General features: G+C 39.7%; 1 protein-coding gene across 2 annotated transcripts in view; it reads left to right on the forward strand.

Moving 5' to 3' along the window:
- Window positions 1-3,774: 3,774 nt before the first annotated feature.
- LOC132967187 (interferon-induced protein 44-like) overlaps window positions 3,775-18,302 on the forward strand; it is a 36,820-nt gene continuing 22,292 nt past the window's right edge. For both annotated transcript variants that reach the window (XM_061034065.1, XM_061034073.1), the window contains exon 1: window positions 3,775-3,781. In XM_061034065.1, coding sequence (XP_060890048.1) covers window positions 3,780-3,781 — 2 coding nt within the window. In that variant the 5' untranslated portion in view covers window positions 3,775-3,779. The remainder of the gene's footprint in view (window positions 3,782-18,302) is intronic.

Genomic DNA, 18,302 nt, shown 5'->3' on the forward strand with positions numbered 1-18,302 from the left:
AGTGTAGAGGGAGCAAGGAGGAACAGTACATGAAAACAGACACTTTTTTCGGACTTTATCTATTGTGAACGTACAAAAGTAGGTACATAGATTAAATATACAAACCCCAAAAAGGGCATAATATGGGCTCTTTAAGAGGCTGCAGTCCTCCTTGCACTGGTCGCAGGTTTGTCTCCAGATCCTGACGCTTTTTGGTGCACACTCAAATAATCTTAAAAAAAAAGAAAGTAGCCAAGATGGCAACCAATGATGCTGAAAAGACTTCAATGATTTGTATACTCTTAAATGTTTTGGGGGATTTGTTTGATGATAGAGGCTGTCAGAGTAGAGGAGATTTGCTTCTGCTCATCTGACCTACTCTCTTCAGTCTTTTCTATCTTTATACAGGAGTCATGTCTCGGCCACATGATACTGATGCACAGAGATCTTTAAATGCTTTTTGGGACAATGCTCATTTTAGACAGTTCTGGGAGCTTGTGATGTTTTGGTTAGAAACATTTACATTTAGTTCACCACATTTTGACAGGCTACTATAAATGTTTTCACACGTAAAAAATTGGACTAGAAAAAAAACACTTCAACACCACCATCATATTTAAAAAACGTGTAATCATTTGGCTTAAGTCAAGTGTGATCTCTTGTTCCTTCTCTCTGGTTTGAAACCCAAATGATCATACTGTCCCTCCCCTGTGTCTCCTTACTGTGTCCTTTCCCACAGAAATCATATTTACAGTAGCAGTGACCTACATTTCAGAGAAGCAGGTTGATATCTGTAACGGTGCCCCGTTGTATGTATGAGAAATCTAAACTATGGTAATGTAACAGCACTATATTTGAAAAGGACAACATTTCTCTATCCTGGTTTACTTAAGTTGTCAACAAATTGAGACGAAAGCAATAAATGAAGGCCGTTAAAACCAGCCCGTTGTTTGGTGGACACTCAACCTTTGTCATGGTATGCTAAAAACAAATACGTTTTTGCTAAAAGGGAATCAATCAGTCATTGAATATTTATTATCAAAATTGTATTTAGTGACATTCCTTTTAAGTCACACCATCCTCCCCCCTTACATTTCTTCTTTGTTGTACTGTCCTCATCGTTTTTGTTTTGTAAGTGTCTTTGAGTACTTAGAAAAGCGCTATATAAAACTAATGTATTATTATTATTATTATTATTATTATTATTATTAATAATAATAATAATAATAATAATAATAATAATAATAAAATGTTCGGTTTGTGACAAATTGAATCCCATCTTTTCTATCGAGGAGTGACAATACATCTTTTCTCACTTTGGCTTCCAAGTAAAAAGTTTTGCACCTGAGAGTAGGCTAATGTGTGCTACAAAGCAAATCAATAAATACATTTTAAAAAACATTGTCAAATGACCTGCAGTTTTTACCTTGGCTTCCCCTTCCATCAGTCACATTTCTAATAGCAAGAGGGGCTTTAAAAATCACAATGCACTGTGTAAGACTGCGCCGTCCAATGTGCTAGTTATCTGATGTTAGCTGAACCCATTAATAAGCCAAGGTAAGCAACACAGTCTGATTGTGTATGTAACGAAACAAGACTGTCACAAGTCTCGTCCAGCTTCAGTCCCTGTGATCGAGAAGAAATAGAAAGGACATTTTTTTTATGTTACAATACATTTCATTCACACATTGGCATTCAAAGTCATTTAAATTGATCATGTACCTCTGCTGGGAGGTCATTTAATTTACATGGAACAATCTTCCGGGGAGATCAAGACATTTCCAAACATGAAGTTATTTGAATCACTGGCAATATATATATTTTTTTTAATTCTACGGTGTATTTATTTTGTGACCTTGGTGTTGGTGTGTTCATCTCCAGGACACTAGAGCACAAAGGTGTGTTGTGCTTCACCCATTCGCTCATATGGGATGTGGAACAATTCATGGTTGCCTCCCTGACTCATGGCACGGTGATTCCGTGCACACGTGCAGCTTTCCACTGGCCTGCACGAGCCCCCGCGGGAATTTCAGTTCAACCAAGTTTACTGGGTCACCTTGAAGGTTGGCAGGGAAGCTGTGGTATGTTCAGTATACAGACACGTAGCCAGGTTCACAGTATTTTATTTCAGCTTTGTTCACACTTAGGCTGAAAGTCTCCCCGTCTTCTGTGTCTGCCATGTGACTCAGCTCTGTTTAAACAGGAAGAATCTGCACAGACGCACGTTGTCACACGTGAATCCTGTCTGTTTAGGCCAGAAGCTGGGAGAAAGACTTGTCAAATAAATATGCTTTAAAGTAAACTTCTGGACACTGGATTAGCCCTAACATTTTCATAAGAGGAGTTTTTACGTTATGGTGTAAAAGTTTTCCAGCTCGCAGAGTCCTTATAGTACACATTTTAATGGGAATATCTCATTTACAGCAACACTATTAACATTTTTGGTGAAACAATGCTACCTAAATTCATGTTGTATTAATCTCTTTCAGATTCTACATAGACTTTTTTAAACTGTACTCAGGGCTCATCTCTTAAAAAATATTTTTTTACACACTGTCGTTATTTTGCAGGCTTCGTTTAAAGCGCAGTGTGGTTATGTGGTGATGGCTTTCTGCGTTTTTGCTTCTACCCTACTGTTGTCATGTCTCTGTGTCTTAGGTTATGTTTTGATTTCTACTTGTATTATTTTCTGTTTTGGGTCACTAACCTCTCCTCTCATTTCAGATCCTTCACTTCCTGCCCTCATGTGTTTCCCACCTGTGTGATTGTCTGCCCCGCCCTGATTGTTCCCAGCTGCATCTCGTTGTCTTCCCCCTCACCTTTCTATTTAGTCTGTGGCTTCCCTTCCTTCTGTGCCAGTTCGTCTTTGTCCCCTGTGAGAAGCGCACAAGCCCTTTGTTTCCTCTTGGATCACTTTTTTGGATTCTGTCTGCTTAAGAAGTAAAGACTGTTTTTTGTTCCCCCCAACCAAAGACTGTTTTTTGTGAGTCGTGCTTTTGAGTTCAGTTACCTGTGGTCTTGTTACAACTGTATGATCCCCGATTGTGAATCCCCCTGCTGCCCAGCTGTCTTTAGGAGTCAGAGGTCCAGATGAGCCGTTCAGAATAACTTAATAATGAAATGAAACAGAGAGAGTTTGAGTCTGAATACTGTTAAAAGGTTATAGAGAGATAGCAGAGTTCCAGGGAGATTGACATTAAACAGTCCTCCTCATCCACCTTGTCTCAGTCTGAGTGAGGGGACACTGATGTAAATAAATATATTCGTTGAGTCCTGCACTTAAAAGACAACGATGTGGACGGATATTTCATTATGTTTGAAAGGGATGCCACACATGTTTAGTTATTTTGACTAAGGAGGCCGTAACACTATTTATAGTCATAACTATTAAATGTCCAATGACAACATTGTCACAGCTGCATCATTTAAAGGTTGGACTCCAGTTTTTATAACACCCATAAAATAAGTTGTATTGTCACTGATTTCTTATTTCTTTAATGTTTGAGTAATGTAACTGTTATCTAACTGGATGCTGTAAAGGACATACAATCTGTTATGAATCTAACCTGACCCTGTTTTTGTATATGCACAGTATGTCAGGTGCCTTTTAGCAGTGAAATGTACACAGTGGAGGGAGGAGGAACAGAAAATGATGATAATGAAAGTGAAGGTACAGGATTTAAAAGGCCCCTGTACCAGTGCCCTGTATCGTGGGTTTTATCATTTCCAACCACAGACTCTATTTTTAGCCGGTTTGAGCGTGTTGTGACCCGACTCTGACTATCATCACCAGCTTCAACATGTGAGTTCGGGAGGATTAAAGCCGTGTTAGCTGCACATTTTGTTCTTTTCTGTAACCACTTCTTCTCCTGACGAAAGGAAGTAAACACACGCTTTACATACTTTTACCACATCCGCTCAACTGAGGGTGTCATGAGGTCGATAACTCAAGCTGCATCTAGACATATATTTTATTCACTGCTGTACTTCATTTCTTTTCATGTAGCACTAACATAGAACTAAAACAGGTTCATATTCAATAGCTAGAGAAATTGGAGTGAAAGCTGAAGAATGATGGTGGAAAGAGAAGGTGTGAGGAGCTGTGTCTCATTTCAGGGGTAGCATCCATCAAAGCCTAGACCGCTCAGGCGGATCTGAAATGAGACAGTCTGGTTTGTGGAGAATTCCCTGTTTGTGGCCATAGCTCTCCCCACCCTTAACCTTTCCTTACCCTGTTGCCTAGCAACCTAAACATCTGTGCCGGAACTAGCTAACCTTATAACATCATGTAACCCTACTTTAAAGATTATTTGAAAATTTAAGGCACCTTTTTTTTTAACATTAGTTTATTAACATTAGTGTTTTAACATTTCATTTAAAAAAGAGAGAGTTCTGATTGGACTAACAGAATCAGTGTCCACTAACTGCCTTCTTTGCACTTGCATTGCAGACAATCTCGATTTCAGAGCACTTCTCACCAGCACTGTTGCTCCCATGGCGATGTAACGATATCATCATATTATCAAGTCTCATGATACAAGAATACTGTGATAAGAAGTTCACAGTACAATAATTATTGCAATATTTTGGGGGAAAAGAAACAAAAGAAAGTTGAAGACTTTTGGGGGATACAGCTTATAACCTCTGAACCTCAACAAGTTGAGCCTTGGCTTCTTCTAACAACACATATTTCTTGAATATCTTTGCTGTTGCTGGTTTGTTTACCATACAGTTAAAGAACTTTAGTCCAGATGTGAAATCAAACATGAAGCTCTGCTCAGAGACCCATTCATCAAAACAACAACACATGGAGATGGAGAGATCCAATGACACGGCTATCATGCTGCTCAGACCAACTCCAATGATTTAGTGCTCGCTTGCTACAGAAAACACGAGCACAAAAATGGATCCCAGATGGATTTCTACATAGCAGAAACGTCCTCTGGGTCTTTAACATAGAACATACGTAACTTATGTCTGCATACATTTAGCAGAAATTTTTGGATGGAAAATTGGATGGAAATGGAAAAATTCATTATAAAAGAAAGTAAAAGTACAACATGAGAAGACTGACAGTTTTTAGCTTTATCTTTTTCATTATATTCATCATTTTTCGTAGTTTTGCCTGATAATCATAATAACACAACAAAAACAGAAAAGGAGGGTCTTATCACCAATCCTCAAGAAACGACAATAACTGTGAGAGGAAAAATCATGTTTGGGCTTTTCTTAGGAATGTAATAATTTGTACTAACAGTAGTGTTTTAAATGTCATCTGGGAAGACTTGTCATGCTTTTGAAAAGTGAAACTAAAAGTATTCAGCGGTATCAGGGCTGATTCTAGAGAAGACAAAGTCATGGTCATCATGTTGATGCAGTTCAGCAGAGGGTGGTGTGTTTGGAGATAAACAGATCGGTATCATCCAGAGCATCATCAACAGAAAAAAAACTATGGACAGGCCATGTGGCAGAAATACCCGAGCTCCAGGCCTAATAAAACGATCTATGAATCATCTCAATTTAAATGTCTATCGTTGTGTTAAAAAGTGCACCAGTCTGGATATATTTACACAAGTAATCCACTTTAATCCGACTGACACAAGATTGCTATTGTTAAGTTGTCCTTACTGATGTGAGTGTAAACACAACCTGGGGGTGTTTGGTGTCAGCTCAGTGCAGCACGCAGACCTTTGGTTGTGGGTAGGCTTTATTTTAATTTTCATCTCAAGCTGTCACAGGGTGTGTCAGAATGTCTGCAACACACTTTTTTCTGACTGAAGGAAACTTTGAACCTCTCTTAGGAGTAGTTCCTTTCAGATCATTATTCATTAACCCAGGATGAAATATCAGTCAGATGGAAAATCACTGGAGAGGCTGTCTGGTATTAAAACCTCTCTGCCCTCATATTCCTTTGCTATTGTTAAACTATCAGCTGTAAAAAGGCTCAGCACTTGAGCGGTGTAAACACCAGCTCTGATCCTGACCTCTGATGTATGAACAGAATGTGGTAGCTAAACAGAATAATGGTTTAGATGCAACACAGGAAGTGCATGAAGAGTGTGGCTATAGTGATCCCAACTGCAAAATCACATAAACAAATGGAAATCCAGCAAATATGTGAAGCTTTTTATGGTCCTGAGAGGAGGAAGCCAAATGACTTCGATGACCCCCTGAATATGTATTCCTCTGGTGTCACCATAAGGTTGGTTCCAGTAAGTTACAATACTTTACATATCAAAAATGTTAACTTTGGATCAGTCTAGAATCAGGCAAATAGGTGGAGCAGAGGCGGGCCTTAAGCCTCCTGACAAACAGCAACAACACATCCACCTGTCAATCAAATCAGCCAATATATCCAAGCCTTACTATAATCAAAACTAATGAGTTATATATTTAAAAAAAAATCACCCCCAGTACTTTTTTTTATGTGGAAAGAAATTAGCTATTCAGACAAAATCTGTTTTTGAGTTTTTGTTCCAGGTTGTAAACACATTTCTTCTGTTGGTGATTGGGATTTAAAGATGGGTGTTAAAGGGACTTTACCACCAGCCTTAAGTGGACCCACGATGAACTGCAGTTTTTTGCACTTCTGTATTGTCTTCATTTTATAAGCACTGGCGGTTGTCGCTTAGTTTCTTGTGACCCTGTATGCAGCGGTACATAGCTTTGCTTCCTGCATCTCCAAACAGGGGCTGACTGTTATCTGCTGTATGTAGTACACTTACTATTGATGAATTATTCATACAGCTCCACTTAAAAAAACAACAACTATCGCTTTAACTTCAGTTTAAAAGAACTCACTGATGACCATATGGCCTTTCAATCAAGAAACAAACCATTTTCTCTTGGGTGAACTTCCTGTGTTTGACCCTTCCAACAACCCTGATTCACCTCATGTAGTGTCTTCACATTCTTTATACATTTTAATCGGTTTGATGGCAACTTCAAACATGACACTAGTCTGGCGTCTACAAAAATAATGCTAGAAGATTAAGTAGAATGTCACAGATTAAAGCAAAGGGTCACTGACTAAGCTGCTGTATTTGATCCATTCAGATTAAAAATGGGCCTAATTATGAACATGTTGGTTAGCACTTAGCTCGACCCTCGCTGTGCCTCACTACATACAGCCTGTCAGAGCAGCTAACATGGCTTTTACTTCCAGTTGCATAAACACATAACTTGTGTTACCCCTGCTGATTTTTTCTTTTCTATCTCTCCATCCACGTGAAGTCTCAGTGCAAAGAGAGAAACAACAACCGGCTGTGATGTCACGACTGGGGGAGTATGATGTTTTTGTTCAGAACTTCTCCCTGGAGAGGTAATCGAGCCCCGAGCTTTATGCAGGAGAGAGAGGGTTGTTTTTGAGGAATCGGTGCAGCAAATTTCAGGGGCAGGCTGTACTGAAATTTCTAGGAATTTTTCAAGTTTTCTCTGCCGAAAGTGGGCGAGGCAGAGCCTGATGCTGTAATAAAAAAATGTTGCCTCTATATGAACGCTATGTGTTATTGGAAGCATTTTTTTTTTCTCCTGGCACGTGCTGAGGTGCTGATTTCCTCGACAAACCAACCCTCTGACTTTTGTGGAGTGTGGATGTGACTTTGTAGAATTACAGCCAGTATGCTAACAAAGAAGGAGGTTAAACAGAGGACAGCCTCCCTCCGCCCTCTTCACCGCAGCCCCTAAGGGCCTGCAGCACCACCTTCTTCCCCCTTTCCAACCCTCCACCACCATTCGCCTCCCACGGGCTAACAGCAAACTGCTACTTCAGAGGAAGTCCTGCTGGTCCCGTGTCGAAGGCCAACAAAACAGCCCTCATCCTCACCTCCATGTGTCTCTACATCTATTCCTCCATCAGCCTATACTCTCTCCTCCTGTTTGTTTTCATTGAAAGGAAAGCTGAAACCTGACGGGTTTGTTTTTCTACTTCTCTCTGTCAAGTGCATTATTTTAAAGCCCAGGTGTCGGTGAACAGAGAGTCACCTTTCAGAAAAACACGGGGCGGATGACTAGAGGGGGGGGGGGGGCATGTCTCTGTCATGTTTGGATGTTTTTCCTCTTTCAAACCGGTCTGACGGTCTGGTCTGTCAGCTGCCAGTCAAACAGTCGAAAACACATTCTTCTTCTCTGACTTAATTTGTTCTCAGAGTCACAGCACTTCGTTTGCCTCACTCTTTTCATGACGGGGAAGTTTTTAAAAACTAGACAGAAACCTTTTTTTTTTTTTTTACTGTAGACTTGTCCGTCTGGGTCAACGTTTTACTTCCCAGCAGTTTTGAGTTTTGCTTAGCAAAGGAAATCGTTTTTCCTCCAACGTCTACTGGAACTCTTTTTGTCATAAAATGACTTAAATTAAGACAAGAATTTTTAAAAATAAATAAATTCTAACCTCACACACAACTGCTGCTGTAACCAACTTAAACAATGAAGAGCACAGCTAATAAAAAAACATGATTATAATTTCGTAAAGCCAAAGGTGATGTATTCAAATGTCTTATCTCAACCATTTGGGGTCAGGCAGTTACAGTGTGTAGTTTGACCTGTGTCATCTATTAGGGTGTAAGGATCGTTCTGTATATGTTGGCTTGGAAAGATCACTCTAAATATATCTGCAAGAAGACAAAACAAAGAATTGCTCCACTGATTGAGATCTTTTTGAACAAGCTGACAAATTCTTGTTTTGTTTTTTACTTTTGTGATTCTCAGTTTCCTACAGTATAGTAACACCTCATGGTATACAGTATGTGTCTGTCCACACATCTTTAAATTCTTAACTGCTTCAAAAAGTCTGCTCAAAGATTGTTGGCATATCAGCATACTATAAAACATGCTAACATGCTAAGGCTGGCTAACAGCATTGTCTCTGACTCTAACCACCAGTGATTGGCATGTTGCTGAAAATGAGTAACTAGTTAAAAGTTACTTGTTACTAATACTCACTCATGTTCACATTATTTTGTGTTACTGTGGCAGTATGAGAGAGCAACTCGCAAATTTCATATACTATATAACACCATAGTCATTTTCAATAAGAGGGTAAGCTATTTCACTAATTAGCTCTAGGTAGAAGAAACCAGACTCAAAGCATGTCGTCAACAAAATACCTGTCTATCAGTCTGTTTAGTCCTGACCTACAGACTGTGGAGTTGGCAGTCATTTAAAATCAAACCTTCACATTGAGTGGCTCCTCCTTGATCTGCAGAGCTTACATGAGCTGCACCTGGGTCACCGGCGCTGAGTTCTCCGACAACCAGTTTAGAAGAAGTGTGTTGTTATTTAGCTCGGTGCTTCGTTTCCCCTCCCTCACCCAGACTACAACTCACCGCTATATTCTTGTCTTTTAACTCGAGGAGGGAAAATAATTTAGTTTTTTCAGAAAGCTCACGCCTGAATTATCATCAGCTTGTGTGTGTGTGTGTGTGTTTACTGTGTGTGATATTCTTTCTCCCAGGATGCTACTGTGCTAATGTTAGTGTAATCTCACTCGCCAAATCAATGTCAGTAAACTTTAATCTTGTGTTGTTGTCGGCGGTTTCACATGAAGTAATGAGTGCTTTTGAATCTCAATAATTGTAACGGCTTTATTGAATCTGAAAAGTAACTTACAATACAAGTTACCACAAATAGTAGTGGCGTTACATTCCCAACAATGCTTACCACACTGAACAGAGTATGAACTATTACCACCAAAACTCAGATCCAAGGCCCCACGTTTTAATAAGATCAGACTCAAGCACTCTTTTGTACACATGTCAATCCTAAAATTGAATATGGAGTCGAATCCCAGATCCACAGGCCGTTGAAGGCCTCTAAATATTTGTTTGGTGTCTGGATGGTGGGACAAATGTTTGGATCTTTGTATCTTGTCTTCAATTTTTATGAAGCAAATGCAGCTGCTTTGACTTTGTCTGACAATTAACTTCAATCAATCAATCACTTAATGTTAGGAATATTAACTATTTGGAGGGTAAAATGGTATCAGAGCATCTTTTACATTTATGAAGATATGATCATCTCTTTCAATACTTAACCCTACACTGGATTTTTGTGTGTTGTGAAGTACAAACTGGTGAAAGCCCGATCACATACCTTTATTGTTAGACCAGTAAGGGTTTTTCCATCACCTCAGTAACCACTTTCACATTCACTAAATACTTGTATGATACAACCTCAAAGCAACATGGGTCTGGAGGAGTTTCCTTGATACTCCTAACCAGATATCTGATGTTACTGTAATGTTGAATCACATGTGGTGTACTGTGCTGTTACACAAATTTATAGCAAAAAATATGTAAAATAAAAAAGGAAAATAAAGTTCTTGCAAAGTTACAAGTTATTAAGGGCATGTTATTTCAGTTCAGCAGTTTTATTTTGTGTTTGTTTTTGTGTTTTGAGTAAACTTAAGATGTAGTCAATGCAGAAATTAGAAACTTGAAACAAACTGGACAGACGACGGTCAAAATCACTTTACAGCATTAACAATATGTCTGTGTCAGTCTGAATCAAGCCTCTGCCTCTCGAAAGAAGAATCGCAGCAGGGGAAACTTTTGGGGAAACAAAAGTGGGAAAACAGATTCAACCCTTGATGTTCCCCTTTGACATGGGTTAGGGGTCAATCCACCAGAACCCCATGGGAAACCCCAGAACAACAACTCCAACTCCTCCTCCTCCTCCTTCTCCTCCTCCTCTTCTCTGCTCCTCCTCCTCTTCTCTCCTCCTCCTCCTCCTCCTCCTCCTCCTCTTCTCTGCTCCTCCTCCTTCTCCTCCTCCTCTTCTCTGCTCCTCCTCCTCCTCCTCTCTGCTCCTCCTCCTCCTCCTCTTCTCTCCTCCTCCTCTCTGCTCCTCCTCCTCCTCTCTCCTCCTCCTCATCCTCTCTGCTCCTCCTCTCTGCTCCTCCTCCTCTCTCCTCCTCCTCATCCTCTCTACTCCTCCCCCTCTCTGCTCCTCCTCTCTGCTCCTCCTCATCCTCTCTGCTCCTCCTCCTCCTCCTCCTCTCTGCTCCTCCTCCTCTTCTCTCCTCCTCCTCCTCCTCCTCCTCCTCTCTGCTCCTCCTCCTCTCTGCTGCTCCTCATCCTCTCTGCTCCTCCTCCTCTCTGCTCCTCCTCCTCCTCTCTGCTCCTGCAGCTGAACACCCAGCTGGAGAGTCATAAGGTCCCCCAGCTGATTTAATCCCCCGTCCAGGTCACATAAACACAAAACACTGGAAGTACTACCAATAGAAATTGACATTTTTAGTCAGTTTTAAGGATTGTTTATAAGTTGAATTTATTCAGTTTTGGCACAACTACTTTTACTACTGAATTACATTCATTATAGTGAGTTCAATGTATAAAATAACCGGCTGGATCATTTTCAATAATGACATTTTTCTGGTTAATAAAGTATTGCATTAAGTTTCACACTGTTTTGTGATAGAACGCTGTATAAAAACAAAGACCTTTCCCTAACCCGCTGGTTTGCAAACTTTTTCAGCAGGGCTCCCTTTTAAAGGTGAGTTAAAGGCTAAAGTCCCCTCTACCCCTCATCAAACACCGGGGCACACAAACATACATCCATGTACACTGAAACACTAGCCAACACATCCTTTGCTAACAAATCCTCATATCTTTAGAATTGAAACATAGTCTAGAAAAAGTACAGACTTGAAACTTTGTCTAGTTTTCTTGTCTTAGTAGTTGTTGAGTTTGGTGTACATTAAAGGTCAGCCTAGTATTAAACTGGCAGTCATTTCATAAAATTGCAGTGCAGAGTTGTGTGCACTGTTTTTACTCAGCCTCGCCGCGGGAATCACTTCTTATTGTATTCTGTAAAAAACAAATGAAATACACTGATTCGCAGATACTCGTATATATTCACTACAAACTAGTGCACTAGTGCAGTTTATAGTGAATATAGTGCAGTGAAGTTTTATAACATTATGTACTGTTTCCTGTGTCCTGCATTAAACTTGGACTGCACTATGCTCATTTTCTTTTCAGTCCAACAGCAACTCCAACAATGCACGGGCCTTTGCAAAACAACTGTGAGGGATTACGTCATAGGTCTCTGGTCACGCAAAGCCTTAACACAAGACAGAATGAATATGTTGAGATGACAGAGAGATACTAAGAGGAGGGACGACAATGCAGAAAGCAGTGAAAAGGAAAAAAGTGAAGAATTTAGATGGAGAGACTAAAAGAAAATGGGGATTGAAAAGAACTGCAAAGAGAGGGGTAATGATAGTTATTGAGTTTGAGGAGTTGTTGGAAAGAGTGGGGAAGAAAGATATAGGAATGTAAGGAAAACGCAGGGAAATGTGACCTAATCAGAATCATATGGAGACTGAATAAGAGCAATTGAAAACACAGAATTGAAGCAGTCTATGAAACTAAGCAAAGGACATCTGTTAGTTCAAAGCTCATGTAAGGAGTATTTATCTGGTTATGAGGAAGGCTGAAATTGATTTGATGCCTCTTTATGAACCACGGAAGAAATCAGATCATGAGCACCAAAAACTGACAAAGTGTCTTTATATTTATTTTCAAATGCCTAGAACAGCTGCTGCAGGGTAGGTGTCAGACGAGGTGATTAAAAGCACGGCACAAAAACAGCATTTGTTTAAATGTCTAAGGCAAAGACTCTCCATGGGAGATACAGCTGACTGTTAAAAGACAGCAGGATGAGACTTTTAGGTATAAAACAACTTATACACATAGAAGATGAAATCAACAAAGATAAGGGGCATTGCTTTGTCCACAGGAGGGCGCCAAAATCTACACAAAATAAAAATGTTTCTCACAGGAGCTTTAATAGGATGAAATGTAAAAAAACACCAAAGGTAGAGGTAAAGGTGAAAAAAATGGAAGAACCACAGGTTAGTTTTATACACCTTGATGCTTATCGTATGCATCCGTCAGAATATATCTCATAATTAAAGTAAGACTGGATATGAGTGAGACTGGTGATGCCATGTGTGGGACTGAAGCACAATGTGGACTAACTGCACCTGAACCAGGTGAAACTCAGGAATGTCTAATGGGGTTCATATCTGATTTGAAATCAGCAACCTGATAGAAAACAGACTGCCTGTTGGACAGATAGAGGTATAATGACAAACAGAAACTTGGTGACCTGCAGTGAGGACACAAAGTGTCAAAGTGTTGAGCTCTGCCAGGTGGATCAGCTGAGAGAACATCCTTTGTTGTTGTTAGCTGATGCACGGTTAAAGTGATAGTCTTTTCCATAACAAGTCTTTGTTGCTTGGAGGACTATAGCCTCTGAACATGGGACGCAACCTAACCATTAGGCCATCTGTGCCCCAACTTGTTAACTTTTTCATCTTTGTTTTTTGTGTTAGCATGTTGTCGGTTCACTCTATTTGTAAACAAAGCACTAGCTAGGTTTGCACAATGTTGGCACAAGATTTGAAACCGTAGGGGAGCTGAAGGCAAGACAATCTGGAGTGCACAAGAGAGTCAAGTTATTTGGATTTTCCAACATATTCTTACTAATGTGCAGCTCTAATGTGTATTAAGTCCAGTGCAAGTGTGTATGCATTTGGCATTCACATGCAAAAATACAAAAAAACAATTCTTACACAATCACGTGCACAGTCAAACATAGAAAGGCAGACAGAGGAACAACTGGTCTGTTGAATACCACACACACACACACACACACACACACACACACACACACACACACACACACACCCACACGTACACACACACCCACACACGCACACGCACACACACACACACACGCACACACACACACACACACAAGCGTACAAACTCACAGGCTTCCTCTGTATGCAGCACCAGCTGTGTTGAGGCACAATCATTTAAGTGTAGTAACATATGGAGGATGTGCGTGCCTAACTCTTAGCCAGTGTGTGTGTGTGTGTGTGTGTGTGTGTGTGTGTGTGTGTGGGCAGCCTTACTGCCTGTTTTTACTTACTCGGACTGGTCTGTTTCTGTGCTCATTTATGTGTGTAAGCTGCCAATGTGCACTAAAACTTCAAAACAGTCTGCTTTTCAGAGTGAATTGAAGGTTGCCAGTTTAAATCCCAGGGCTGCAGTTTAAGTACGCAAAGTTAGAGAGAAAAGTAGCAGTTTCGCTTTTGCAGAGACACGAGTTGACGCATGTGTTGTCAAAATGGGAATGATTTGGGATGATGAAAACAATAAAAGAAGTATAAAAACATTAATTAATAAATGTAAAGCTGCACTTGTACCGAGTATAAAAGTGAAAATAGCAAAACCTTTTCAAGTCCAAAACCAGCATGTGTTCCCAGAGTGCGTGTGTGTTGAGTGTGCGGAGATTAGTAAACCTTCCCCGCAGGAATTCTTCCTAAAGCCCCGAACAACAAATCAAAGTTGCTTTCTAATGACAGTGGCCTGCAGCAGTCGGATCTGACCTCTGTACTGCAGATTGCCTGTTGCAATCCTTTCTAAAATGTTCTTCTCTTGAATCATTAGAATCAGTCATAAAGAACATAAAGTGGCTAAAACGTTTTCACCTTGTTGTGAGTCGAATTAGATCATGTTTATGTCGATCAAAGAGACTTGATGTAATGTCTTTAAAAAAACTGTATGAAGTTTATATGCAGTTTACAGAATTTTAAAATGCAGCTGTTTCACTTCATGCACATGTCCATTTCACACATCTTTTATTTTGTGTATTGTTTTGTTGTTTTTATGTATTCATTATATTTTGCTCCCAAAGGCTCTCATCGGACAATCTTTATCTAAAGTCATGTGCATGTCTTTAAACAAGACTGACAAGTTCAGAATAAACAGTTGCAAACTGTGCAAGCATTGCACAAATTCACTTTCAGCAGCAGGCTCAACAACAAAGAGGAAGTGAAACTAAAAACCTTGTTTGTGTGTGTGTGTGTGCGTGTGTGTGTGTGTGTGTGTGTGTGTGCGTGCGTGCGTGCGTTAGGACACAGACAGCTAGGAACATCAGGCCCCTCCCACTGCTCAACTATCATTGGCTGTGCTGTTGTTAAGCGCATTTACTAACATAACAAGGTGCTGCTCAGCCAATCAGGACAGAGCTAGAATTCCCCCCTGACAAGTCACGTGCTCTTCATCGGTTGTGACATCACATTGCTCTCTAAACGCAGACCGCAGGCCAAGTTTAAATGGCCTGATGAGACTGAACACGCCTCGAAAAACAAGAAAGTTTCAGTGTTTTTGTCAGTTTGATTGACAGTTGGCCTATATAATAAGCCTTTAAAGGCTCCTGGAAAGGTTTGTGACAATGACACCTCGTGGCAGATTTCACAAAAATGTTTTTTGCATTCACACTTATATTCAGAATAATGCTGAAACCAGTCTTGCGCATTTGTTTTATGACACTAACACTTTATTTCTGCCATCTACGGGACTATGAAGCCAACTACAGTGACAGCACTATTAGACTTTATCCGTTAATATTTACACTCTATGGCATAGACACACATTCATGTACACTTGCTGACAGAAGCATACACAAACTATCATATAATATACCAATAACAATAGTTGTTATTGGGTATATAAATACATTTAAAATATAAAATACTCTCATTATTGATTATAGGGACCCATAGCTGGAGAAGGCCGATAAAAGTCTACTAAGATTATTTGGATAATAAGATTAGGAGCATAACATAACATTTTTCTGCTCCACAGATGTATAGTTTACCCCTGTGTGTTCTACTAATATGTTCATCATGAAGCTACGTTATCTCTGAGTCTGTATTAAGCTAGCAAGATGTTTATTTCAAACAATATATTGTGTTTATTGAACTCGGTGAGTAAAGTTTGAGCAATCCAACTTTAACTTCTTTCTAATCTTTTCAAGAGTCAGACATTTTGTGGTAATTTGTAATAAAATAAAAAACAATAGAACAATAAAATTTAAACAGCACAAGGCCAACATTGTTGGTCCTCCATCTTTTCTGATAAAACGTGTTAGCAGTATAAGCAAGGACTTAATTTTATTCAACTTCAAATGAAAATGAATCTAAGTTTGCAAATCTAGTTTTCAATGAAAGTTTTACCACAAACTCTTTATCATCCAGAACAGTTTAACAACTATAATGATGTAGCAGTTGGCAGCCATGGCCGTGTTTGTCACAGAATATCCGAGGCAGTTTATTTGGTTGAGAACATGCATGTGTTTTGGTAAACATGTAGAGATTTCAACATGTAGACAAATCTGAGTTTTTCAGACAGTAGAGCAGGGCGGAGATTTGAGTTACGAGGGGACTCTGCTAATCTCAAAGCCACTGTGCAGAATGAATAAGAAACACATGATTAGATATTGTAAACAAACAAGGAATGTTCCCAAAGATTGGCAGCCTCTGTCTCACACCAGGAGAACAACATTTCCTTCACACTGTGTTTGTGAGCGGTTCAATCCGGGGGGGGGGGGGGCGGGCAAAGTTTGTAAATGGCCTTGCAGAGGGAAACTCCAGGACATCCAGCCTTTGGGTAAAAGGTCACAAGGCGACTGGTCAGCAGGACTAACTCTGCAGCCTCTGTTTGTCTGAGGGGCTTCTGTTCCAGAGCACTAAATATATCCACCCTGGAAAGAGAGCTGATAGCTGGAACAAACAGGACACTTTATTGGCCTCGAAGGGGAAAGTCTGTTATACAAGGACACGTATAACCTGGCTCCACGAAAGTTCCCAAAATATCTCAATTTATAGTTAAATTAAACATTATATTCTATGAAATAAAAAAGTGAACGCCTTCAATTGTAATTATTCAAACAAAGTAAGTTATGAAATTACTTTGTTTGAATAAGTCTTTGAAATAACCTAACATTAAAGAGGACATATTATACCCCTTTACCAACTTTTCAAACAGTCCCCCTGTGGTCTAAATGAAACATCTGTGCTGTGCTTTGGTCAAAATATAACATGAATCAAGCACCAGAGGAGGTTTGTGACCCTAAACCAGTGCTCTCCCTTTTGGTGTGTGTGTCTCCTTAAATGTAAGTTCTTTCAACCCACCTGCTGGAGGTTTGTTTTGTGCAGGTGGAGATAAAATCAGTCGCACACGCAAGCACACTGCAGGCAGACACACCATCCCAAACACACGAGCCTGTTGTGATGCACGTCGTCAATGGTGCGAGGAGAGTGTTTCCTGTATTTCCTGTGTTTTTCTTGGCTCTGAGCATGTGACCGATCAGCTTTTAAGTGTGGCTGAACACACACAGCACCTCAGCTGCCTTTTAAATGTTTATATTTACTTCTGTACTGTTCATGAAAACATGCTGACCTTCATTTTTTTGTTTTTCTCTGCTACTTAACATTTTACATATTGCAGAGGAAAATGTCTGTATGTGTTCTGTTTCTGACATTTGCGTGTGCTTATTTAAGGCAAGATTTTTATAAACATTGATAGCCTTAAGGTTTGTTCTATCACTAATATCGGTATCAGTCTAAAAAAATGCAGTTATGCCAGTAAACTCAACACCAAAATGTATAAGTGCCCCCAACAATCAACATGAAAAATTAAAGAAAATTTTGAATTTGACGTTTAAAATGCACATCATCACAGCACCAGCAGAGAGGGACATTTTAATCTTAACTTGCACATTTTTTCCAACAACATTTTTACATTAGGGGGGTTCTTGGTATCGGCAAATACCAGAGTTATCGACTAATACCAGAGTCTAGGTATCAGAATCATGAAGAGATGGTACCAAAAAATGTGTATTAATTATTACACTAATGTCCTACCTCTGGAAAACAAAGAGCTAAGTAGTGCTGCTAACAATCTGCATTATTGGGTTATTATGTGTTTGAATGGACAACAGATATGAACATACTATAAAACATACAAATATAGAGAATTGAAATCTTGCCAATTAAAATTGATTTGTCATTTTTAAAGAATCCCTACATGAGCCTCAGCACTGCCGACTGAGGTCAAAGCAGTGCAGGTGCCCATTCATACCCGAGACTGGTACCACAGAAATCCTTCACACTACAATCCTGATGACAAAGTGACACCTTGTGGGTCATGTGACAGCTACTGCAACTGCTTCCAGATATCTTTAAATTATATGAGTAGATCATCTTTTTGATGGCCAGAAATCAAATCAATCCATTTCATTTATATAGCGCCAAACTCCCAAAGTTATCTCATATTCCTTTACATAAAAAGCAGGTCTAGACAGTATTGTTCATAATATTTTCTGAGTAAGCAAACATTTCTGATGAAGTATGGACTTTGTAACAGCAGTGGGGGAAACCAAAGTTTAAGAGTGAGCGAGAAAAAGATAAAGATGGAAAGAGAGTTTCAAAAAAGGCATGCAGTGAAAGCAAAGTGTAATCTGCTTGT

This window comes from Labrus mixtus, chromosome 3 (assembly GCF_963584025.1).
Source record: "Labrus mixtus chromosome 3, fLabMix1.1, whole genome shotgun sequence".
In the NCBI taxonomy this organism is placed as follows: domain Eukaryota; kingdom Metazoa; phylum Chordata; class Actinopteri; order Labriformes; family Labridae; genus Labrus; species Labrus mixtus.